Source organism: Alosa alosa, chromosome 7, assembly GCF_017589495.1.
Source record: "Alosa alosa isolate M-15738 ecotype Scorff River chromosome 7, AALO_Geno_1.1, whole genome shotgun sequence".
Classification (NCBI taxonomy): domain Eukaryota; kingdom Metazoa; phylum Chordata; class Actinopteri; order Clupeiformes; family Clupeidae; genus Alosa; species Alosa alosa.
Genome location: NC_063195.1, coordinates 9855827 through 9881933, shown reverse-complemented (window position 1 = coordinate 9881933; position 26107 = coordinate 9855827). Strand labels below are relative to the sequence as shown.

Genomic DNA, 26107 nt, shown 5'->3' with positions numbered 1-26107 from the left:
CTCTTCTTTATTGGCCTTTATAGAGAAACAGTGTAATTAGTATATCAGTAGGCCTAATGAACCTCTTCAATATACATTTCTTACATAAAGGTTCCTTTAAGTCGCTTTTTCATGTATCTGTACTTTACTTGAGTGTTTCAATTTTGTTAGACTTTTCACTTTTACTCCAGTACATTTTGAGGCCAAATATCTTACTTTTTACTCCTCTACATTTTGAGACAGCTGAAGTTCCTTTTGGAAAAAAGACTGTCCAAATACATGTTTACTTACATGCATATTTTCTATTAAGCAAGCTAGGCTTTAAATAATGGTGTTGCCTAACCTATGTTATTGTCATATCCACTATTTACTGTACCTTGTTGACCCCTTTTCACAATATTGATGTTACCATAGCCTCTTGACCAGGCTTGGAATTTCACCATTCTGGGGGCAAGGCCACTTGGCCTTCAGTTGGGCATATTTGGTGGGGGGCACAAAGGCCACATGTCAGGGCACCAAGGCCAAAGTTAACTATACAGTAGTAGGCTATAAAAATGATTAAAGTTGTATTACACGACTAATTAGTAAGAAACAACTAGATTTCTACTGTAATGTCCTGTTAAAAATATTTTATGGCGCTATTGCTGTACGACCACCAGATGACGCCATTTCACTGCTTGCTTTTACATCCAAAAAAGGCCCGAAGTGCAGTGACATTACTCCACCTTGTGGACGGTGGACAGACATAATGTAATGTAGCACATTATACTTATTAGAAAAGAAGCGACCGTCATATAATCTTATACTTCCTTGACATTCGACATTAAACGACCATACATTTTGGCAGTGGGCACAGTCTTGGGCTGACACTTTGCCTAAGATTGCTCCTCATTGCTTGATCCAAATTCTGTTATTGTTGCTGTGTTGTACGGGAATAACGTTGATTATCAAAGTGAAATGGTTGCTGGCATAAGTCAGCAGCGTTAGTTTGAGCACATAATTGACATTTTGTTTACATGTGTTGAATGTAAGTCAATGGGACGCGTAACTCGGTAAATGGCGGTGACCAAAGAATATTTCTCCGGATGACGTGACACAGGTGCGTACCACGTGGTACTGAAAACGAAAGTAATGTAGGCTACTAGCGAAAAGACGATCTCGGCGGTGGCCGTGTCAGCTATGGGCCTATCTTTTGTAAGATTTTAATAAGCTGTAATCGGGATTCAAGGTGAGTAGACTACCCCATATTCGATTAGAACAATGCGTATTTAATTGTAGGCCCATATCAAGTCTAACTGAAGGCTACACTTAGCAGGCTCAGGTTAAAAGTGAGCAGAATGCGAAATGGCGTCGCATGCCTTTCCAGCTTGTTTACGGTTACTCGCTTATAACCTCTTGCTAACTTCTTGAGTGGTTATCAATTCTGTTTCAATGACATGAAAGTTCATTTGAATAGCTATCAGTAGATTGTAGCCTAGTGATACGACGAAAGTTTAGACTAGTCTCGCTTGTATAGCCTACTATCGGGAACGGAATCCAGCGTCAAAGTTGCACACTTGTTGCGCATCAGTTCCGATCAGTGTCTTCATTCATTCACACAAACGCGCGTCACAGACCTACGTCACACACCACTTGGAGGTGCAAACAATCGGAGTTTTGGTTGATTTGACCATCAGTTAACTTCGGAACAGGCCTTTTACTTTGGATAGACAATAGCAATAGCCTACATCAGAGTGATTAATGTCAACAAATCTAGACTGGAGTAACTCAACATTTGACACCTCCGATATTTTTAGTGTTCTAAAGACGTCAAATAGCCCGTTATCGTTACCAAATTGATAGCCAAGGAGCCAGAAGTGAACACGCATGTAGCCTATGGCTATAAAAACTGTGCCTTCATTTTACAACTAAACACCAGAAAATACTTAACCCTTGAGCCTGCTCCTTACTAGCCTATGTGAGCTCAATGGCAATGCAGCGTTTATTTGCACCTCCAAAAGCATGCGTACCTGGTTACCTCCCAAAAACGCCCTTAAACGCCAAAGTTCATACCGTGGAAATCCAGAGTTCTTGCAAAAGCACGATTTGAATAGTCTCTTCGAGACACTAGGGCAGGGGTATTCAATGAATCTTCATCGAGGTCCAGTTACGGAAAATGTCCTTAAGCAAAGGTCCGAAGAATCATAATAACGTGCGGGCTATGTAGCCTATATGTATGTATAATATTAGGATGGGTGGATGGAGCCTAGTTGTAGATAGATAGATACTTTATTGATCCCCAAGGGGAAATTCAAGAAATAGAAGATTGTAGGCCTAGGCCAATGGAAATAAGGCAAGATAAGAGTAGCCTAATTGGGGAGAAAAACTGAGTAGCCTTGGCTATTTTTAAGATCTTAACGTGAACTTAAAATAAAATTTGAGCTGAGACATGGATGGATATTCCACAGCTGGTTCCTTGAACCCATTAATCAGCAAGTTTAATTTATTTTTTTTAGTTTTTTTTATGTTGACCCGAAATCCTGGAAACCCAGGAATATTACGTCGTTGGGCAGTGAATGCATGTAGCTTAACTAGATTGTGGTGGATCAATCTTGCCTTAAATCGTAAAATATTCTATGGTCTCAGTTCACTGTTGAATGGGCCTAGCCTACCCTATGCTTGCTCAAAATATATGCTTTGTCTAGTAGAGGTGCTTCAAATTGGCGCTTAAAATCGCCTGTCAGAATATATAGAAGAGGTCCAGGGCAATTCCGCGCAAAACTGTCATATCCATATTTAGTTGGCGTTACGGACGTGACAGTTTTGCGTGGTATTGCCCCCGTATCGTTATATAAAGCTCTGTTCTCGCTGTCTAGCTTTCTCCTCTTTGAGCAATCGATGATTTGAAAATAACTTACTTATCGTTAACTTAGATAAGTTTCTCCCCAGAGGAAACTTTTGCTTCTCATTTGTATCCCTTCTGTTGCTATGGAGGCAAAATGGTGATTCTCTTTTAAGGATCATTTAAGTATTACTTTTGTCACAATTATTTCTCCTAATTTTGCCTTAGGAGAAATAAAACAAGCAAAAGATGAGACACATAGCAATAAGACAAGTAGGAGTCACATAAGAGATATTAGTTTGAGAAGCAGGAGAAATACAGGAGATCTCTTATATGTTTGAGTGTAGTCTCACTTACAACTTGTTTCTCCTTAGGAGAAATAATAGAGCAGATGGAGTCACATAAGAGATATTAGTTTGAGAAGCAGGATAAATACGAGAGATCTCTTATATGTTTGAGTGTAGTCTCATTTACAACTTGTTTCTCCTTAGGAGAAATAATAGAGCAAATGAGGAGACATTGCAATGAGAAACTGTTGAGAAGTAGGAGTTACAATTGAGATATCAGTTTGAGGGTCAAAAAATAGGGCACTCCATAGCATTTCAAACTTTTATTTTATAAAACAAAGCAAAACAGTTGTACTTTAAAAATGGACTTTAAGCAATGGAAGCATGTTAATGCCTTGATATGTTCTTTTTATAATGTGTATTCTTATTTTTTATTTTTTTGTGTGTATGTGAGTATTATTTTTAAAAGCTGCACAAGCAAATTGCATTGTACGGACCAACTGCACAATGACAATTTAAGTCTATCTATAAATCATACAACATGGAGAAATGAACTAATAAACAATAACATAAACAAACTGAACTTGTGCCAAAGCGTGCCATACTGTGTACAATGGTGGATGAAAGCGTGGGCTGGTCAATCTGCGTCTTTTATCCTGGTGGTGGAACCAACCAAAGGGAGGAGGGAGAGAAGAGCAGAAAATAGAACATTGTTAGTTTGTGAGCCACTCAAAAATACAAAGTAAGACATTTGTTTGACCGTCTGCTTTCATAACTGTGGGAATTTTGATACAGCACAAAGATCAGACACACCTTATTAATCACTTAAACAAAGAATGGGGGATGTGATTGCTACGACTCACATTTGCTATATGATGCCCAATTGAAAAACAGATTGTATTGATATATTTGTCAAGCTTAAACAAGTTTGTTTATTCCCTCACCTCATCTAGTGAGTAAACTGTATTGTCAGGCTAGGATTAACCCCTATCCAGCTTACCACTAGGCAAAACCTTGTTTTGGTTGGACTAAGCCTATTCATTGTAAAAAAAGAAATGGGCATCTGAAAATAGTTTAGTTCTGATGTCAAAGATGAGTCTTGAGTCCTGATGTCAAAAAAGTAATTTGGGCAAATTTTTTTGTCATCTGGGAGCTGGCTCCATAGTCAGAACGCATAACAACTAAATGCAGCGTTGCCTTGTTTAGTTCTGATAGTGGGTTTCAACAGGAACATTTCTCCTGTGATCAGTGAGGTTTAAGTGCACTGTAAAAAAAAACTCTCTGCGTTTACTTAAAAAAACAAGTCAACACATTTCACTAGCTTTTTTGAGTAATTTCAACTTGACAGTGAAGAACTCAAATAATCAAGTTAAATCAACAAATGCTCCCAACTTGAAATATCTAGTAATGCAAACTTAGTATTCTGAGTAAGGTGGACTTACAGTAGGTTAGCAACTCAAAAAGTCAAGTTGAATCAAGTGCTTTTAACTTGAAATATCTAGTAATGCCAATTTAGTATTGTAAGTAAGGTGGACTTACAATAGGTTGGCAACTCAAAAATTCAAGTTGAATCAAAAGTTCTTCCAACTTAAAAAAACAAGTCAACACATTTCACTAGCTTTTTTGAGTAAGTTTTACTTGACAGTAAATAACTTAGATAATCAAGTTGAATCAACAAATGCTCCCAACTTGAAAATATATATCAATTCCAACTAATACATTGACTCTAACAAGAAAAAACAAGTCTAAATAACAACTCAAAAATCCAAATAGATCAAACAATGTTTTTATTTTTAGCCAGTTTGAACACCCCTGACCTACAGTACCCTCCAGAATTACTGGCACCTCTGCTAACGCTTGCTGAAAAAAGAGGAATATTAAATCATCTTTTAGAAATTGATCTTAATGCCTTAAGTTAAAAAATGAGGGAATATCCAACATTTAAGGACACCAATTTTCTTTGTGAATGAATAATGTATCATAAATAAATAAATGTTCTTCCTTAAAATACAGGGGTCATAAGTATTGGCACCCCATGTCGTGCAGGAGTCCGCATAGGTAGGCCAGTGCAGATGGAAGATCCTTGATGTCCTGTAGAACAACAGTCTCTTCCAGGACGATGGCGATATTGGTAACAGTGTCTGGTGCTTTCATGGCGAGGTCGTCTTCAATGACGGTCAAGATTCCAATTTTCATGCCTCTAGTCCTCCTCAGCATCTGCATCCTTGGTGGAAAAGCACAGAACTACATCACTAAATTTGCAAAAAAATAAATTAAAAGGCAATGGTTCTCCGCAATGGTGCAGCTCAGATGTCTTCTTAATTCTTTTTTTACTTAAGGCGAGACACTAGTGAATAGGGTAACATTTTTAACTAGCAGATATCACTATGCAACTTTCCCAGTAGATTACTTCCATTAATATGAGAAAATAATGTATTACAAGTTTTCTGTAATTTAGTCTTTACATATGCAAATTAGGCAGTATCTAATAAAATATCGATAATTTGCATACATTTTAAAACACGTTGAGTTCATTATTAACTGGTGCACCTACTGCATTTTGAGTTCCCTAAATGTGAAGTGTTTGTGCTTCCTACTTTTTGTGTGTATAAAGTTGCCAATGCTATGGTCGCAGAGCCTACAAATGGACAAGTTATAGCTTCACCACTAACGTAAATGTCCTCCAAGATGTTTAAAAAGTCCACTACACTACAATCACATTGGAATGTACACGCATTGACAACTGAATGTAGTTTAGACCTGAGGTGATTTGTCTTTTGCATGGTACCGTGCCAAATTCAATTTTAATGTAAGCTTACCTGAAGTCTTAAAGATGCACATGCACTTGGGGTGGAGGCAGAGCCAGCTTTTTTCCCTGGTGACCGTTATGAAGCCTGTAATGGGTCAGGAGGGTCTCTACATCCGGGTGAGAAAATGGACACTCCTGCAACAACAAACAAGAGTAGAAAATTATTATTTTTTTATATAGGTTTGTAGTGCAGTGGACTTTTTTAAACATCTTGGAGGACATTTCGTAGTGATGAAGCTATAACTTGTCCATTTGTTGGCTCTGATCAAGCATTTTTAAGGAGCGATCGGGCGAATGTGGGGTTGCCATTGTTTTATGTGCCTGCATTCTATTGACATATGTTGCATTAAAAATTACATTTCCATTTAATTTTTTTCAACCTATATGCAGCCTCTGCAGATCGAGTAGCAGCAGTTGCAAGACATTGCTAAAAACTTTTGGTAGGGAGTAAGGTTTAATCAGGGGTTTAGCTTATTCCACAGTGAGCTAGCTATCCTCGCTGGCATCCAATACAAAGGTCTTTCTATAAAGGTGAATATTTTAGGAACATACATGTTTTCAGCAAAACAGGGAAATAGCTAACCAGACAATTATACTGATAATTGAGCTGTAGCAGCTACGGCTATCACTAGTTGTGGAATTAAGCTACTAAGATTAGCTAGCAGGCTAGCTTCGCCTAATAGCCACTATTTCAACAACACCACACTATTTCCAAGAACGTTCCTTGCTGATATCCATTTTACACAAAATTGTTCCTGAAAGTGAATGTTTTAGGAACATCCTTGTTCAGCATTACCGGTTATGTCTTCTCAGAACATTGCAAGCTTTTACCATTCACAGTCATAACTAGACATCACTAACGTTAGCTAGTGATAGCTGCTAACGGAATGTGGGCAGTCAGATCAGCTTAGCTAAAGCAACACGACACCGAGAAAGACTGACTATCATAACAATTGGATATTGGATAAAACTAAATGCCTTACTTACCTTTGACAATGCTGTTGTCATTTGCTCCACGCTGCATACAGGTAGGGAAGGTGACTGGCTTCTGTCCTCCTGACAAATTCAATCTGCAGCCCACAGTTAAGCCTTGATACGTTAGGAAACAATGCGCTTGCGCCTAACTTGACTAAGAAGTTCAGTGAACTTCGGAAACTTCTCTCTTATAGATACTTAATTATGCAAGTTGAGTCAACTCAGTTTCTTAAGTTTGTTAGGTGAATTTCCCAAATTAGTTGTAAAAACTTGTTATAATGAGTTTTACTACACTATTTGATTATTTGAGTTCTGTTTAGTCAGAAAAGTTATTTGCCAGTACTAAAGGCAAGTTGAATTTTTTACAGTGAGTGATGAGTATTGCTGGAACATGTCACACAGTCTCATTGAAGGGCAAATCTGGTGTAAACTGATTCAAAGCCTTGTTGTTCGAGCTCACCAGGCACTGTCCAAAGGACAAAGAACAATAAAATGTGTCATAACCTAGACAAGTTATGGACAAGAAAGTAAAGCTGACTCAATATGGCAAAAAAAGCCTTCGTATCTTCTTTTCCATTACAGGGTTTCCCCAAGTTTGACCACCCCAAATAAGACTTTTTTTTTTAAGACCTTTTTAAGACCACTTACATGAAAATTAAGGCCTACATCACACCCATTATGCGGTTGTAAAACACCAGATCAAATCCATAATGACAATTAAAACAACACTTCCCCATGATGTGCTGTCCTCTCCTTTCGACTGATTATGTTGATTCATTGCTGCCGGTGCGAAAACCCAAAGTATTGTTTGCGCATATCCTAAGAAATTAGACTAGTGTAGTTGCCACGATACCAAAATTATTGTTTTGATACCGATACCACATCAAGAATTGTGATTTCGATACTTCCTGTGGCTGCAACACAAAACTACATGGAACAAGAACACTGCAATTTCTGCCAGAGTTATCAAGCTAACTACCTAAGCTTTGTGCCACAATGCTACATACCCAGAAGTTGAAGCTTCTCTCATACAAATTAACATCCCCCAGAATGTCCATATGAAAATGTTCATCATGTAATGTCAACTATTTAACTAGTTAGACTGATGATGCAAAGTTTGCTAGCAAGTAAGCTAATATGGAAAGTTAGCTATGGCTAAAATTGAGAGTCTGTTTGGAGAATGTGTTGTGTTTGGGTGCATATCGCCATCTAGCGAGGCGGAGTAAAACATTAATACTTTGGCCTATGACAAACTTTTTCAGTTTCAGGACCACTTCTAACCCTAGCAAAAAAAACCTACTTCAACAATAGCCTATAATTAGTCTACACAATAGGCCTACTCACTGAACCACCTTGCTTACTGTCTTTGCACTTTGCTTATTGTGTGGATTCATACTGTATGATTTAAACTGGCATATCTTACATAGACAGTGTTGCAGAACTGTTTTTACATACAAGTTGGTTCAATATTGCAAACAACTCATCTATATTATATTTTACCACATCTGCTCGCGGACTACTTGGGATAGCTTGCGGACCACCAGTGATCCCCGGACCACACTTTGAGAAACACTGGTCTACGAATATGACCGTGGTCCAGTCAAATATTTTACTGTCTGTTCAAATCCCAGCCGAGATATAACTGTAGCTCAACTTACCTGTGCATGTAAACATACTGACTGACAAAAAATCTGAATGAGTAATTATAACAGACGAGTAGCCCTGTGGACACACAATATTGTTTGAAAACTGAGATGTGTGACACTATTTGACTCAAATGGTAATCAGAAATAATTTGTTATAAAAAAAAAAAGACTAAAAAGTGTTGACTAAAACTGACTAAGACTAAGATACCTTTAGTTTTCTTTTGACTAAAACTAGACTAAAATGACGAGACCTTTAGTCGACTAAAACTTGACTAACAAAAATGATATTTGAATGACTAAATATGACAAAGACTAAAAAGGACATTTCGTCACAAGACTAAGACTAAATTAAAAATAGGTGACAAAATAAACACTATGCAGCCAACAGCCAGGGATAGGCAGTATGTCTGATACATGTATGTAAAATACAAAATAGTATGTTGTCATTTTTATTTTATTTAGTTGGAAAAAATGGCATCATATTTTGTATCAAAATACTTTATAGGTTTGTAGTTTAAAAATAGTGCCAAATTATTTTGGTAAAACCAATAACCTACTTTTGGTGATGTGATTATAAAAGTGCAAAACAATGTATGCAGCACTGGTGCTGACTTGTAATTTGCCCAGAGTTGTTGTGATCAGAATATTGAGATTCAGGGAGATAAGTTTCTTGAGAACTTTAGTCATCCAATTCAAACACATGGAAGTCATCCAATTCAAACACATGGAACCGGTTATGGTTGCCCTGCAACAAGTTACCCCACGTGAAAATTTAATTAATAATTTGCCCAGACTTGTTGTGATCATAATATTGAGATTCAGGAAGATGAAATTGCTCACATACACAATACACTCCTTCATACCAACCTCAAGTTTCTTGAGAAAATAAACAAATAGACAAAAAAGCAGGTCAAATTATTGTAACAGCTACAAAAATAGATGGCCATAGAGTGGGGGAAATGTCTTGGATGAGTATATTTTGTATATCTTCATTTACAGTAATATAATAAAATTGATTATATTTTAATGTCCCCATGATGGAATTTGTTTTAGAACAGCATAGCCCAGTGACAGACAACTTAGATAATTAACTTTAATATGTTTGTATTAAATTTTATTCAAATACAAAGACATTTTATGTGAGAGTAAGGTATTTGTGTTTTTTTGTCCTTCAATTTATGAGTATGGTGTTTGCATCTGGTTTTCCTAATGTATTTGTGCTAATTTCACATCTTGAGCCTGTTTCTGTTTATCTGGATGTTTTGCCTCATGCCACCCTTGAATCAGTGACTCACTAGTGCCACCCTTGTTAAAAATGTCTAGAATCGCCACTGTGTATATATAATATTAAGATGGATGGATGGAGCCTAGTTGTAGATAGATAGATAGATAGATAGATAGATAGATACTTTATTGATCCCCAAGGGGAAATTCAAGAAGATTGTAGGCCTAAGCCTAATGTTTAATGTGAAATAAAATAAGTAGCCTAAAAGGCAACATTCGAAATGAGGAGAAATAAGGCAAGATAAGAGTGATTGGGGAGAAAAACTGAGTAGCCTTGGCTATTTTAAAGATCTTAACGTGAACTTAAAAAAAAATTCGAGCTGAGACAAGGCTGGTTCCTTGAACCCATTAATCAGCAAGTTTAATTTAATTTTTTTTGTTTTTTTTATGTTGACCCAAAATCCTGGAAACCCAGGAACATCACGTTGTTGGGCAGTGAATGCATGTCGGCTTAACTAGATTGTGGTGGATCAATCATATTGCCTTCTTAAATCGTAAAATATTCTGTGGTCTCAGTTCACTGTTGAATGGGCCTAGCCTATCCTATGCTTGCTCAATATGCTTTGTCTAGTAGAGGTGCTTCTTTTAAAATCGCCTGTCTCAGAATAGAAGAGGTCCAGGGCAATTCTGCGCAAAACTGTCACATCCATATTTAGCCTAGTTGGCGTTACGGACGTGACAGTTTTGCGTGGTATTGCCTACGTATCGTTATATAAAGCTCTGTTCTCGCTGTCTAGCTTCCTCCTCTTTGAGCAATCGATGACTTGAAAATAACTTACTTATCGTTAACTTAGATATCCATCTGATTGTTTCTCGTCCCGTCCCGTCTCCTCTCCTCGCTCGTTTCAGGCCATCAGTCTCTTCCCCATAGTAGGCTACTTTACTCACTGACTCGACTTTATCAGAATTCACATATTTCACTGGCTGAGTAGCAGCAAGTTTAAATTATGGTTCCTGAAGCTCCTGAAGTAAATGCTGTTATCCTAACCAACGAAACATTTAGTGCAGCTTTGAAATCTTACGTGAAAATCTAAATTAGGCTATTATGGTCTGGGTCCGGATAGGATCACGTCACGGTCCGGACTCGGACCGCCATTTGGTGATCCCTGGTATACACCATACAACAAATATTGTTGGTGAGTTAATCATTTTGGCCATGTCATTTTTTTTACTTTTGATGTATGTTCAGCCCATCTGTAAAATATCTTCATAAAACCTAGTGGAAATTTCGGGCCTCCATCATTTCTATGACAATGTGATTTTGTAGCTTTTCAGAATACACACAGTTTGATGTTAACTGTATAAAGGTTGAATAATTTTAGTGCAATAGAGGCCAACCCTTTATAAAAAGCCCACCAATAATGCTCACCACAATTGGAAATAATTTAAAATAAGAGAAAATTAGTTTTGGAACCTCCAGCCCTCGTGAATAAAAGCCTTCTTGACCTTTATGGATTCCACAGCTGTCCATCCAAGAGAGCGTTCCACAGTGCATAACGTAGGCTGCAAATAAAAAGCAAAATCAATCTATCAGTGTGGTAATAATAGCTCTGAAACTGACAGTTCCAGTCATTGATTTTGATTAGCTGAAACGTGTTCCTTTCTGTTGTAATTCCCAAGTTACACAAAGTTACACAAGGTTACACATCCCTACGCAAAGAATGGTAAAAAATGAAGTTGTTACAAGCTGTGGCCAATGTTCCACTTACCATTGTGTGACAGTCTACATTAACTATTTATTGGTGTAGGGGTGTCTTTATAAAACCATCAACTGTGCATAAGTTAAGACAACCAGAGGATACAATAAATCATCTGTTGGAAATTGATTAAAAAATGAGGAAAAAATCCAACCTTTAAACACACCAATATTCTTTGTGAATGAACCAGGTATCGTAAATTAATAAATGTTATTCCTTAAAATACAGGGGGCATAAGTAAGGAACACCCTATGGGATTTAAAATCCCATAGAGGCAGGCAGATTTTTATTTTTAAAGGCCAGTTATTGATTGGACTCAGGATACTATGCATCCTGATAAAGTTCCCTTGGCCTTTGTAATTAAAAGATAGATAGATAGCCCCACATCACATACCCTTCACCATACCTATATATACCCTGGTTTTATTTCAGTTAGGCTAATAGCTGGTTTGATTTGCATGCTACAGATTCTATTAATTGCAAAAGAAATGTTGACTGGTAAGTTATTCATGACTGCAGATGCTGACTTGCCTATTTTCGATCCCTCGACCGCAGAAAGCAACGCTTACTTCCCTAGTTTACCTGGGTTACAAGAATGCCCTTTCACTCCTGTTACAATATGCTGTCATTTATAGCAGGTTAAACAAAAGTGAGAACATATTGTGGGGGAAAATATACTTACCATTTTGGTACGCTGTTTGTTCAGCAATTTTATCTGATGGTCTAGCGTAGTCTTACAATTTTTTAAGAAGCTGCCGGCCTCTTTTCAGTGGAATTGAGCTGGAATCAGTTTAAACCAGTGGCAATAACGTTAGCTTCGTCATCTTGACTGACATCCCAAAGACATTTTAAAATTCCGTGCATTTTGGCTACAGCATGGCTTAACACCATTCAAAACATACAGACTAAAGCTGTATAAGGCAAAGTAAGCTAGCAACGTTAAATTGTCTAACGTTAGCTTTATATACAAGCGGCACAGCCAGTGATGTAACTTACAAGTAGCTAACATTAACTAGCTAGCTAACTTTATGTGCTGCTTCGTCAGGTTGTTCAATGACATATTGAGTCTAAAAATATGCAAGAACGTTAGCAAATTACCAAAATGTTAATGTACCTTCTCTGAGTTTTCGTGGTGGCAAGTTCTGCACAATCCTTCATACCCACACACCGTTTCACTTGGTTTCACTGGGCGCCAAATCTAGACTGCATTTTCTGGTAGGAGTCTTCTGCACGCGAGTTTGTCACGTCCAACCATCATAGACCTCTGAAGTCTAACTTGATCTCTCTAACTTGCTAACAAGTCGCAAGTTAGCTCTGGGGTAGCAAAAATCAAATTGTGCCGCCTTCACGTACCATTGATTATAATATCTACTCGAAGGTTGAAGACAAAAGTGCGTTCAGGAAAACGCTCATGCCTCGATTTAAATTTCGTCTCCCTCCCGCGCCGAGAATTTAACAGGTGATCTCCTTATATGGGCATAGATGGTAGCTTTTTTGTAGGCGAACTTCAGAGGTCTCTCAGAGCATCGTCATGTGTGGTGGTCACATCACATGGTTAGGCCTACTGTTTGCAAATGTGAACTTGAAAATATGTGCAATTAAAACAAATAAGCCAATGAAAATCATTTGAGAATTGTTGTACAACAGCTAGAGCTCTTACAGATCAGACTAATTTATAAAACAAATAGGTCTGGATGAGCATTACATTAGTTCACTTAGAGAGCTCTCTGATGGATAAGCCTGAGTAAAATATGAGATATATAAATTGAGCAAGTCTGAGTATTGTATAAGCCTTTGCTGAGATCTCTTTTGTAAATCAAAAAAGGACTAAACTGAGATGACTAGAATGAGAACGGTTCAAGCTTGTGAAGAGATCTCTTTTACAGAACTGATGGAGCCTAATCTGAGATTTACCAAAAAGATCTGAAATGAGAATTGCATGAGTTTACAGAGAGAGCTCTCTGGTGGATCAGCCTGAGTAAAATATGAGATGTATAAATTAGACAACACTGAGCATTATTTAAAATATTGATGAGATCTCATTTGTAGATTAAAGGGAGTCTACACTGAGATAACTTAACTCTTTTGCTCCAGAGACAAACCTGAGAAGCGGGAGACAAAAGCAATAATCTCATTTTTTATATCACTGTGATCTCATTATTGTCTAGGAGAAACAATTGAGAAAGAGAGGAGCTCTCATTTTAACATTTTCTTTCCTCTGGGTCGTCCCGTATCCTCTCCTCGCTCGTTTCAGGCTATCAGTCTCTTCCCCATAGTAGGCTACTTAGGCCTACTCACTGACACGACTTTATCAGAATTCACAGATTTCACTGGCTGAGTAGCAGCAAGCGAAATGATGGTTCCTGAAGCTCCTGAAGTAGGCCTAAATGCTGTTATCCTAACCAACGAAACATTCAGCGCAGCTTTGAAATCTTACGTGGAAATCTAAATTAGGCTATTATGGTCTGGATCCGGATAGGATCACGTCACAGTCTGGACTTGGACCGCGGTCCGCCATTTGGTGATGGCTGCACTAGGGGGATTCGACTTGATGAAGCCGCCTGCAGCCGTCTTAAACTGACTGCATAACGTGATTATGTCTGAGATTCTGATACATTTTCAACCCGTAGTTGAGAAATAGGGAAGAGGAGAAATAGACTTCTCCGCATAGTCTGTCTGCCTCTTCACCACCTCCATGTCTTGAACTGTCTGTCCACTAGCCACTTTTTACCACTGTCTTCTGCCTCACTGTTTGCGTGCTATATTAGCACATATGCACAACCCCTCCCTCCATGCCACAGCCAAACTGTGACCACACTTATGCCTTCCTTAATATAGTTATATATAGATATATATAGACTGTATTCTTGCACTGTTTGACTTACTCATTTGCACCATCACCATGACACTCATTCACACAGAGCACATTACCTTACCTTACCTTATGAACAGAGAATCACAGGCTCAGTCCCTGCCTCAGTCATTGCAAGCACATCTTGATTGATTAATCACCCACTATGTGGATACTGTTTTTTTAAGAATTGGTTTAGATTAAGTGTTATTTAGTATAATTTGTATTTTAGTAAATTTAGTATATATTTATTTTCTACTGTCCTTATTGCTTAGTTGTGTTTTTTTTATATTATATACATTTAATTACTTTCTGCTGTTAGTGAATGTGTGTTTGTGTGTGTGTGTGTGTGTGTGTGTGTGTGTTGTCTGTATGCTGTGACCTTGAATTTCCCCTGGGGATCAATAAAGTATCTATCTATCTATCTATATGTCATGGTTAAGAAAAATCTAAGATCAGAATCTCATAAATAAGTCATCTTAGACGGCTGCAGGCGGCTACATTAAAGGAATTATCCGGAGTAAAATGCACTTTAGATCAATTTACGGATTATTGAGATTACATGCGTTGAGTTGACATCCAAATCATGTCATTCGGATGTGTTTTAAGAAAGTTCGATGTTACCGTTTTTAGTCAAAGCTCGTTAGCGTGGAAGTGAGAAGGGCATATTATTTCGCCGCTACAAAACGCTATTTTTATACCTCTTCTACAGTTCCAAACAACATTGCACTTACGTGGTAGTGAGTAGAGGGTCCCTAAAGCCAAACCGAAGTATCCCAAGGTCTTTATGTGGTCGGATAGAGAGTCCAGAATGAATTTCATCAAGCCAGTACCTTTCCGGAAATGTTGTCATCTTTGCCGCCACCTTCAGGGGAAAGTTCACAATTTCTTCGCCGTTTAAAAAAAAAAAAAAAACATAGTCCAGTCCATACAACTTCATTTCAATTTCAAAAGAAATACTGGACTATGTTTTTTTTTTTTTTTTTTTTTTTTTTAAACGGCGACAAAATTGTGAATTTCCAGAGCACACTTGGCAATTAACTCCTACGGACTTTCCCCTAAAGATGGCAGCAAAGATGGCAACATTTCCGGAAAGGTACTGGCTTGATGAAATTCATTCTGGACTCTCTATCCGACCACATAAAGACCTCGTTGAGGGGATGCATGATAATAGTTCTGATTAATAATCAAACCCTGTCATACACACAACAAAGTAGATATAGACCTTCTTTTTAAAAAGAGGGAGGCCTACTAGTAGATCATTGTATATAGTTGTATGTCCTTTTAGGATAAATAGTATCCCATCCTAGTTGTATGTCCTTTTAATGAATTTGAAGAATACTTAAAGTTAAGCGCAGTGTTTCCCCTAGAATTTTTTCCAGCAGCGGTGCTGTTGATCGTAGGAAGCCCCAAAAAAAAAAAAAAAAAAAGAGAAACATTTGAAAAAATGACTCCTTAAATTGTGACTTCTGGTGGATTTTGTGAAAGAAATTGACAGATTGAGTTACAAATTATGACATAACCATCAACACAAGCATGATTATTGCAGTACTTGAACAGGATTATTCATGTTTTTCTTTCACCTTTTTCATTTACATTATTAGTATTAGCCACTGTACAACTGTACACTGTAGGCCACTGTACAAACTATTACTATTTAGAATATAATGATTGCTGTGCATAAGTTAAGACATTTATATATAATGTATTTATTTACGATACATGATGCATTAAAAATAATTGATGTCCTATTTCTTTTTTAATTAAGGCATTAAGACAAAAGGCAAAATATGTTTTTATTCCTCCCTTTAGTCAATTTCAGCATGGGTGTCTTAACTTTTGCACAGCACTGTATAAACTATATAGACTTCTCTTTCATGCCATTACACTGTATTGGTGCTGTGCAAGTCGAATTGAGTGCCTGTCACTTTAATGCCTTGACGGTCCGTCACGCTAGCTTGATTCTCACGGTTTTAAGCTACGTTGTTGTGCATGGTGCATAAGAATATGTGGATGAAATTAATTATGTTTCCCATGTCATTTGGTAAAATAAATGGTCAAAAATTCGAAGAAAATTCACTTGGATTATAGCAGATAAGTGTCTTGTATTATATCTATAATTTTGATGAGCTCTACAGGAATTACAAACTATCTCAGATGTAAATGCTTGTGTATCCTATTACTCAAATTCAATTAAACCCACCAATAGGCTAGCTAGACCTTAGTTTCACAGCCTAGGTATGTTGAAGGTAGGGCTTGAAAGCATTGCCTGTATCACAAACAAAAACGAAACAATGCGTGGATTTATCTGGGAATAGGCTACTGAAGGTAGGGGCGAGCTATCTCGCTGGCGTGTTTAATTTGGTTCCTTGGTTAACATAATGTAGGCTACGTTTTTTTGCACAAAATTGCGTCTGCTAATAAACTTAAACATAAACACAAACAAGCATGATCTCCTGTGGAATCCCTGACTGCGCCTTCAACGTTAGCCTACTATTATTTGTTGACATGAAATCTGAACGAACGGCAGCTGTTCCTGAAGTTCACTTGCGTCTATTTTTTTTTTAATTAGGCAACTCTTTTTGCAGTGGCGCTTGAATTCCAGGAGCGGCGCTGCGCCGCTGATGAATACATTGTAGGGGAAACACTGAAAGCCAGCTACACCATGACCATTAAGTTGGATTAATGCAACACATCGCTTAAAGCCTAGTTTACATAAATTCACTATTAGCCTGCTTTGCTTATAAGACAAGTCTGGCTAAGAGTAGCATGAAAAGCAGGGCCTATGGGTATGATTTACATGTTATTGATTTTTTTAATTAACTTTTACTACTACTGCTAATATTACTTTTTCCCCCCTAACTACTTTTTTGATTATTGTATCTGTATTACTTAATCTTATTTATTTTTATTTTAAAAAATACAATACTAATATGAAATACTGATCATTGCAACAAATATGTCAGCTGCAATGGAGGATGAGTATGTGAAATCTCTCAGCTGCTTTAGCTTGTAGATTATATACTTTTTAAAATACACCTAACAAAGGAAACATTCTTCTGAAGAACTCACAGAGGGTTTTGACAGTGTTGTCTTGTGTGTTCTGTGAGTTATTAACTTGAGTTAATATCTTTGCTGTATGTATCAGAATTATGTTCAGGAATTTGTTGCAAAATACACATATTTAGTTTGTTTATTATTGTGCTTCTCAACTGTAGGGGGACCGGACAGCAAATCTTCTTTAGCGCTTTTTTTACATTTATTACAGTACACTTTTATCTGAAGTGATTTATAGAACGAGGAATAGCATTCAAGCTACAGTTCAGAATTTGGCATACATTTTAGGACTAAAGGATTAACTCTCACACCATGGTTTATTTATGTTTGTTTAGGTGTATTTATTTATGTTTATTGATTGTGTTGTTATTGAACTGATAATCCTATTTGCATGTAAAGAAAACAAAGTTTATTTATGTTTGTAGTGAGCTGAGGATTGATCAGACAGGAGATCAATCTGCATGTGCAATGACTGAACAAAGAACAAATGGTGTCATCACCTGTGGACACAATGGCCTCAGACAAGCATGTGAGTTCTCAACCTGTACCAGTTTTGTAGGCTATGTCATACGCAGGAATACACAGTATACCCACTGAAAAAGCATCACCATATAAGTATACCCAGTACCACCTAAAAATAGGCAAGAGTACATATTATCATTTGGGGTTAGTCACAGTATACCCACTACAGCTAGCTAGACCACACCACTGACCTGTACACCTAGACAAGCGTGTGAGTACTCAACCTGTACACCTAGACAAGTGTGTGAGTACTCAACCTGTACACCTAGACAAGCGTGTGAGTACTCAACCTGTACACCTAGACAAGCGTGTGAGTACTCAACCTGTACACCTAGACATGCGTGTGAGTACTCAACCTGTACACCTAGACAAGCGTGTGAGTACTCAACCTGTACACCTAAACACCTAGACAAGCGTGTGAGTACTCAACCTGTACACCTAGACAAGTGTGAGTACTCAACCTGTACACCTAGACATACGTGTGAGTACTCAACCTGTACACCTAGACACCTAGACAAGCATGTGAGTACACCTAGACAGCCTACTTCACCACCTTTCGCTTGTACATCAGAATTTCTTTTTTTTGTACAAGCAACTAACTACTGTATGATATTTATGTTTGGAGTTCATTGCGTATGTTTGGAGTTCATTGCTTTGGTCAAATGTGCAATTTCCCAAAACTGAAACCTGTGTGTGGGCACAAGCATCCAGGAATGAATCGAATGACCCTATAGCCATAATTTGATTGCACTGAAGATTGAAAACTGATTAAAATTGTAACCCGATTATTGTGAAATTTCTGGTGTTTTGCTTTTTACTCAGCTGATGTTGATGTCCAGATGAGGGTTAAACAGCTTCATAAAGCTGGGCTGAAGAGCAGGTTGGACATCCTAACTGATTCTGCAACAGTCCAAAAGGATCATTACATCACAGATGGAGGAAACGACGGGGTATATGAGCAACATGAGGTTTGGCAGGTACAGTCATTACCCAGAGGGGAGACCACAGAAGACACACCCATCAGCTGCAATGACATCTTCAAGCCCTTACCTGGACAGGAGAGGCACATCAGAACTGTGATGACCAAAGGTGTTGCTGGCATTGGAAAAACAGTCTCGGTGCAGAAGTTTATTATTGACTGGACAGATGGGGTAGCCAATCAGGATGTAGATTTTATATTTCCCCTTTCTTTCCGTGAGCTGAATTTAATCAGGGGTGATCAGTATAGTCTTCACAGACTCCTGCTTGACTTCCACCCTGAACTGATGAAGTTGAATGATGGTGAAGTATTCAAAGACTGTCAAGTTGTGTTCATCTTGGATGGTTTGGATGAGAGTCGATTGACTCTGGATCTGAAACAGAACAGTAATTTGTCTGATGTTAAACAAATATCATCGGTGGATGTTCTGATGACTAGCCTCATTCAGAGAACTCTGCTTCCCTCTGCACTTATCTGGATAACCTCACGACCAGCAGCAGCCAGTCAGATTCCTACTCAGTATATCGACCAGGTAACAGAAGTGCGAGGATTCAATGACTCCCAGAAGGAAGAGTACTTCAGGAAGAGAATTAGTGATGAGAGTCAGGCCAAAAGAATCATCTCACACATTAAGGCATCCAGGAGTCTCCACATCATGTGCCACGTTCCAGCATTCTGTTGTATCGCAGCCACTGTACTTCAGCAGATGATGGAAAAGGACAATAACCAGGAAATCCCCAAAACACTGACTGAGATGTTCATACATTTCTTGCTCATCCAAACAAATCACATGCATCAAGCTGAGTGTGAAACAGAGAAACAGGTGGCCCAGATGGACAGCCTACTGACACTGGCGGAACTGGCCTTTAAGCATCTGGAACATGGGAACATGGCGCTGCATGAAGAAGACTTCAGAGAATACAATACTGACATCAAGAAATGCTTGTTTTACCCAGGAATCATCAAAGAATTGGCCTTTAATGAGAGGAAGATCTACTACTTCTCACATTCGAGTGTCCAGGAGTTCCTTGCTGCTCTTCATGTGTTCAACTATTACAAGTGCCTGAATGACAACTGCACTACCCTGGAGGTTTTTCTTGAGAAGACCCATGCACCACTGGCTGAGTTCCTGGAGGATGCGGTGAAGAAGGCATTGGACAGCAGCAGTGGACACCTGGACCTTTTCCTGCACTTCCTGTTAGGCATCCCTTTGGAGTCCAATCAGAGGCTACTGCAAGACCAATGTATTCTCACCCACCCGATGAACAGCTCTCCGGGCATAATGAAAATTTGTCAGTATATAAAAGATCTGGACAAAGAAGACATCGCTCCGGAAAAATACATCAATCTTTTCCACTGCTTATTTGAAATGAAGGATCATTCATTGGATGAAGAGATTCAAGAGCTCCTGAAGTCACCGAATGGGTTCAAGTTGTCCCCTGCTCATTGTTCGGCCTTGGCCACTGCTCTCCTGACGTCCGATGGACTGCCCGATGGATTTGACCTGAAGAAATACAACACTTCAGATGAAGGTCGCAGGAGACTCCTCCCTGTTATGAGGATTTACAGAAAGGCACGGTGAGTGTCTGAATGAGAATGAAATTCTGCATGAAATAATTGCAACTGACACACCCCATCATCATATCTTACATTTCAAACATTGCTCTTGTCATACTTATTTCTTGAATGTTGAACATGTGCTTGCAAAGCAGCTACAATGATATTTATGGACAATGAGTGCTTTGTATCTTTTAAATAGTATTTAGCTGCTGTGCTTGGTATAGATGGTCTTCAAGCTAGATACTATATAACTTAACAAATGTGCCTCAAATAAAAGTACTTAATAGTTTAATTCAACAGATTATACAAGTGTTGTGTTATTTTCTCTCACAGACTGACTGGCTGTAATCTCAGTGATACGCTTTGTAAGGCTGTGGCCTCAGTTCTGCAGTCCCCAAACCTCCTGGTCGAACTGGACTTGAGCAGCAACCCCTTTTGTGATTCTGGAGTTCAGTGTCTCTCTGCTGGACTACGCACCTTCAACTGCAGACTGCAGACGCTAAGGTGAGTTATGCCTCAGTATTAGACACATAGTGGAATCAAAGCTTGCTAGCACGCTACAGTAACTGCCATGGCCAACAGCAATGGCCATATAGATGATGATGATCACTTACTGCAGTATATTGAGAATTCAGTCTTTATTCTGCTGCAAAGGTATGTTCTGTGCAGTCAGCACTATATGGCCAGTGTTTGTAATACAATGTGTACAAGTGAGAGACTGGACGTGGTTTTGGTTACAATTCACTGCCTAAACATTTTGAGCCACATTTGGTACTTTCATGTAATGGAGGTCCTCTTAACAAATTCAACGCTCTCGTCTGTGTTTTTATGTTCACTGTGTTGCAGACTCGTAGACTGTGAGCTCAGTGATGCGTCCTGTGCAGCCATGGCTGCAGTCCTGCAATCGCAAAACTGCCTCTGGTGCAATAAAATCAAGGACAGTGGAGTCCAGCCTGTGCAGCCATGGCTGCAGTCCTGCAATCGCAAAACTGCCTCAAACAACTGGACCTGAGCAGCAATAAAATCAAGGACAGTGGAGTCCAGCATCTGTCTGCAGGACTCTATCATGCCAACTGTAACCTGGAGATATTGAGGTTGGCAATGGACCTTATTATGCTTAAGGGTCCTGATGAAACTTAAAGTGAAATTGTACGGCAATACTATTCATTAAACTAATACCAGTATTGTAGTGTTATAAGTTTGTGCAACGTTAGTTTCATTTTCGATAGGACAGTCAGGAACCCTGCATTATTAAAAAATGTTTAGTCTTTTATTCATGTCCTCACTGTGTTGCAGACTAGCAGACTGTGACCTCAGTGATGTGTCCTGTGCAGCTGTGGCTGCAGTTCTGCAGTCAACAAACTCCCTCAAACAACTGGACCTGAGCAGCAATAAAATCAAGGACTGTGGAGTCCAGGATCTGTCTGCGGGACTGTGTCATGACAACTGCAACCTGAGGATATTGAGGTACATTATTACCAAACTCCGAGTATAGTGAGCACATTTCTAGGTGAACTTTAGCAGTTGTTTGTTAGTGTTATTAGTTACTCTGCCTACTATTATTATCCTTTTCACAAAGTGATGAAGGTTCCTGCTTTGTCTGACTTCTGTAAGTTGCTTGTCCAGCTTGTTTCACTAGAGGCAGAGTCATATCACAAGTGACCTTTTGCTGTGCAACTCATGCTAGTGTCGTATATGGTTTTGTGATCAGCTGATATATGTATGTTAAATTAATTTATAAAGCACATTTATACACAGCTTAGTGCTGTTAAGGTCACAATCAAAACAGAAAGAAAAAGAAAAGGAAAAATAAGATCAAAATGAAATTCATTTACACACATGAACAAGGAACAGCAGGACACTGAAATCAAGCAAAAGGACAGAGAAAGCCAGAGAGTAGTGGGTTTTGAGGCTGGATTTAAAAACAGTGATTGAAGGGGCAGTGTTTTATATCAAGTGTTTACATTTACACAATACACAGCATTCAGTATTTATGTTGTTTATTGTGTGTTGCAGGCTCTCTGACTGCAAATTGAGGACCAAGTCGTGTGAAGCTGTGGCGTCGGTGTTGAGGTCAGTCAACTCCCTGGCAGAGCTGGACCTCAGCAACAACGTCCTCAAAGACTCTAGCCTTCAGCATCTCTCCGTGGGTCTTGGCAGTCCGAGTGTAAACTGCAAAAACTAAGGTTAGTGTTACCCATACATTTACCATTAATAGATTCACTTATTCACTTAAAACGTTTTCTGGCGAGTAAAAAACTTGAAAATTCAAGTGCATGGATTCCAGTTTCTTCCAGTAGCAGCAACTGGAATCCATGCATTTCCACTGAATTATTTTTGGAATCTGATCCCTTATCATACCTGTTCATTCTTACTCGCCATTTCGAACTTATCGTGACTAAATTCAAGATGGCTGCAAACGCTAAACCATGGAAGATACTGTCTGTATAAATCGTCTTGTAAGTAAACTACCAGTGCTTTTCAAAGTTCTCAATGTCTCGTTTTAAATGTCAGGGCCCTCGAAGTCTACCAATGAAGTGTGGAGATACATCGAGCCTCGTAAATGGGTGTAAAACAGTGATTTATTTGCATGGCTAGCCCGATGTCAAGCACCACTATTGAAAAAGCTGTTGGTAGCATCGGCTAACTAGCCAGATTTTGGAGTGCAGGGGACAAGCCGAGATGGGCTATGAGACATACGTTCACACTCGGTATCATGTTTCAATACACTTTAGGTCAATATCACACCGGAATTCTCCTTTAAATGCACCTCCCATGTCAATCTGTTGATCTTCATATCTTTTTGTTATAGTTTATATATGGATGTTTTCCTTCAGAGCGATACTTATTTGCTTTTATCGTTAACATGGTCCTTAACTCTTCATTTCTCTTCCTTCAGTGTCAAAGACTGCCAGATCTCAGACGAGGGTTTCCGTTTGCTGAGCGAGGCTCTGATCACAAACCCCTCGCATCTGAGAGAGCTGGACATTCGGTACAATAACCAGGGAGACTCAACACTGAAGCTGCTCTCTGCCAGACTGAAGGACTACCACTGTGCACTGAAGACACTTTAGTATGTATTACAATCACACACAAGTACATTAGTTCATTTTTGCCGGCATGTTTACATGGCATGTGATAAACTACAGTCCAGCACAAATGTATTCATACTATGACAAATTATCAATGACAATTGAAATGACAATCACAAAAATAGTGTGTTGATAGAAATGAAAACATTACAACTAAATAAAACATTAAATTAAATTACATTACATTTCTTGGTAAAAAAAAATAAAGCCATATTAAATCAAACTGTGGCATGGTTTTGAAGAATTAAGGTCTTAATTATATAAAATGAAAGACAAAGTCGATATGCAGAATTTGAACCAATTTGACACACTGAACAAATTGCAAAGTACAGAGAAGTCCACTGATTAGCCAAAAATAGTTGTTTTGCCCATAGAGATTTCTAGATTGTATTTAGATTCCAATGCTATTCCCTCACTCTGTATACATCAAATATGCTTGCTGTACCTTTTTTGAGACTTTGTTTAATCTGTGTGTGTGTGTGTGTGTGTGTCCTTTTATCCCACAGTTTCTTTCCTGAAATTAGATTGAGGCCAGATATGCAGGGCTGTAAGTCCTTATTTTTATTTTATTTGTTTTATTATGTGTTTTACTAACTTATGAAATAGACACTTTCACTCCTCAGATACTGATGAGTATGTTTATTTCCCCCTCTCCTCTCATCTGCAGATCCTTGTGATCTCACCTTGGACTCAAACACGGCAAACAGAAACCTCTTGCTCTCCGAGGGGAACAGAAAGGTGACCTGTGTGAGTGAGGAGCAGCCTTATCCTGACCACCCAGAGAGATTCGACTACTGGTATCAGGTTCTGTGCCGAGAGGGTCTGTCTGGACGCTGCTACTGGGAGGTGGAGTGGAGTGGCAGAGGGGTCACGCTCTGCCTGTCGTATAGAAGCGCATCCAGAAAGGGAGATGGCCGTGCTACTGTGATGGGGAATAATGCCAAGTCCTGGATGGTCGACTTGAACACTCACTTAGCCTGGCACAATGACAAACACACGGGCATCCCAACCCCTCACGTCCAGTCCAAAAGAGTCAGAGTGGACCTGGACTGGCCGGCCGGCACTCTGTCCTTCTACAGCGTCTCCTCCTCTGACACTCTCACCCTCCTGCACACGTTCCGCTCCCCATTCACTGAGCCCCTCTATCCAGGGTTTGGGCTACTGGTTGGCTCCACTGTAACCCTGTGCCAGATAACACAGGAACCTCCTTTTGTGGCAGGAACGCCATACACAGGGTCATACACACGGACAAACCCTCCTTATCCGACAGGAACTCCATACATACAGACAAACACACGGACAAGCCCTCCTTATCCGACAGGAACTCCATACACACAGTCAAACACTACATATCCGACAGGAACTCCATACACACAGTCAAACACTCCTTATCCGACAGGAACTCCATACACACAGTCATACACACGGGCAACCCCTCCTTATCCGACAGGAACTCCATACACACAGTCATACACACGGACAAATCCACTATAACTTTCTACAAATGATTACATTGTACTGTCAGTGATTTATATTGTACTGTTGGGATGTTTCATTATGTATTTAGCATTTGCAAAAAAAAAAAAAAGATTTGAAATAAAATAATTTCAGAATATATTTTATTATTACTTGTGTGACTCGTCACTATAGAGATGGCACTAAACCAGTTTACAAATAATATAATAATTTTCTCAAGTAAGTATTGATTCATCAACAAACATAATTCTCTCTACAAAATCAAATATTAAAAGATAACATTAATGTTAATACAAGGATGTGCCTGAAGGAGCATTGCTGTGTAGGGGACAAGCATAATACCAACCAATGATAACACAGGACACATACACATACACACGGACAAAGTCATTGTAACTTTTTACAAATGTTTACATTGTACTGTTGTAATTTTGTATCTTGTATTTAGCATTTGCAACAAATAAAGAATGTATTTAAAATTATGTAATTTCAAAATGTTTTATTATGAGTTGTGAATGTACAACACAGTTGTACTTCATATTTACAAATAATAGTAGCCTTTGTATTTTGTCAAGTCAATATTGATTCATCATTTAACAAAAAACAGTCTACAAAATCAAATATGCAAAGATAACATTAATAAAATAGCAACATGACTAAGGCGTTGCAGTGTAGGGAGTAAAAGCATAATTCCAAATCTATTAAGTAGGAATATGAGTAAATGGCACTTGCAGCAATACAGTAATGCACTTGAGAACCCAGTGTATACATACAGTACACAGCCGCACAGGACCAGGGGGGTATTCCAAGTATGGGGTTTAGTGGAAAAACTGGGTAAGTCTCCTAGGACAAGAGCCCTAGGGCATTGTTTTGTTAGGAGAATGAAGCCATACAGCTCTTCTATTAGGAGGTTTACCACTTGAGCATACTTACCAGGTTTGTCACTAAACCACGTTCTTGGAATACCTCCCTGTACTACAGGACAAGTGAGGTTAGGCACATATCTAGGTAACGTCAGGAGGAACCACTCTTTAGGAACACAACACATTTAGAACAATTGATAGAATAGATG

The 26107-nt window shown here is 38.7% G+C and overlaps 2 protein-coding genes across 3 annotated transcripts in view; one reads left to right on the top strand and one right to left on the bottom strand.

Annotated features, from left to right (window-relative positions):
* Window positions 1-480: 480 nt before the first annotated feature.
* Window positions 481-25408, top strand: LOC125297638 (NLR family CARD domain-containing protein 3-like). The gene is made up of 8 exons (XM_048248094.1): window positions 481-1207; window positions 17832-17935; window positions 18751-20485; window positions 20801-20971; window positions 22484-22532; window positions 23416-23540; window positions 24066-24106; window positions 24227-25408. The coding sequence occupies exons 2-8, from the start codon at window positions 17875-17877 to the stop codon at window positions 25051-25053; spliced, it is 3009 nt and encodes a 1002-aa protein (XP_048104051.1). The 5' UTR covers window positions 481-1207; window positions 17832-17874; the 3' UTR covers window positions 25054-25408.
* A 118-nt stretch (window positions 25409-25526) lies between these two features.
* Window positions 25527-26107, bottom strand: part of LOC125297560 (epoxide hydrolase 1-like) — a 10904-nt gene continuing 10323 nt past the window's right edge. For both annotated transcript variants that reach the window (XM_048247991.1, XM_048247990.1), the window contains exon 9: window positions 25527-26107. This exon is cut by the window's right edge and continues 736 nt beyond it. The gene's annotated coding sequence lies outside the window, so the exon portion shown is untranslated.

Coding starts and splice junctions, on each gene's coding strand:
- LOC125297638 (XM_048248094.1), top strand. CDS start 17,875: ATGACTGAACAAAGAACAAATGGTGTCATCACCTGTGGACACAATGGC. Junction 20,486..20,800: donor AGGATTTACAGAAAGGCACG/GTGAGTGTCTGA, acceptor TTTCTCTCACAG/ACTGACTGGCTGTAATCTCA. Junction 22,533..23,415: donor CGTGTGAAGCTGTGGCGTCG/GTGTTGAGGTCA, acceptor TTGCTGAGCGAG/GCTCTGATCACAAACCCCTC.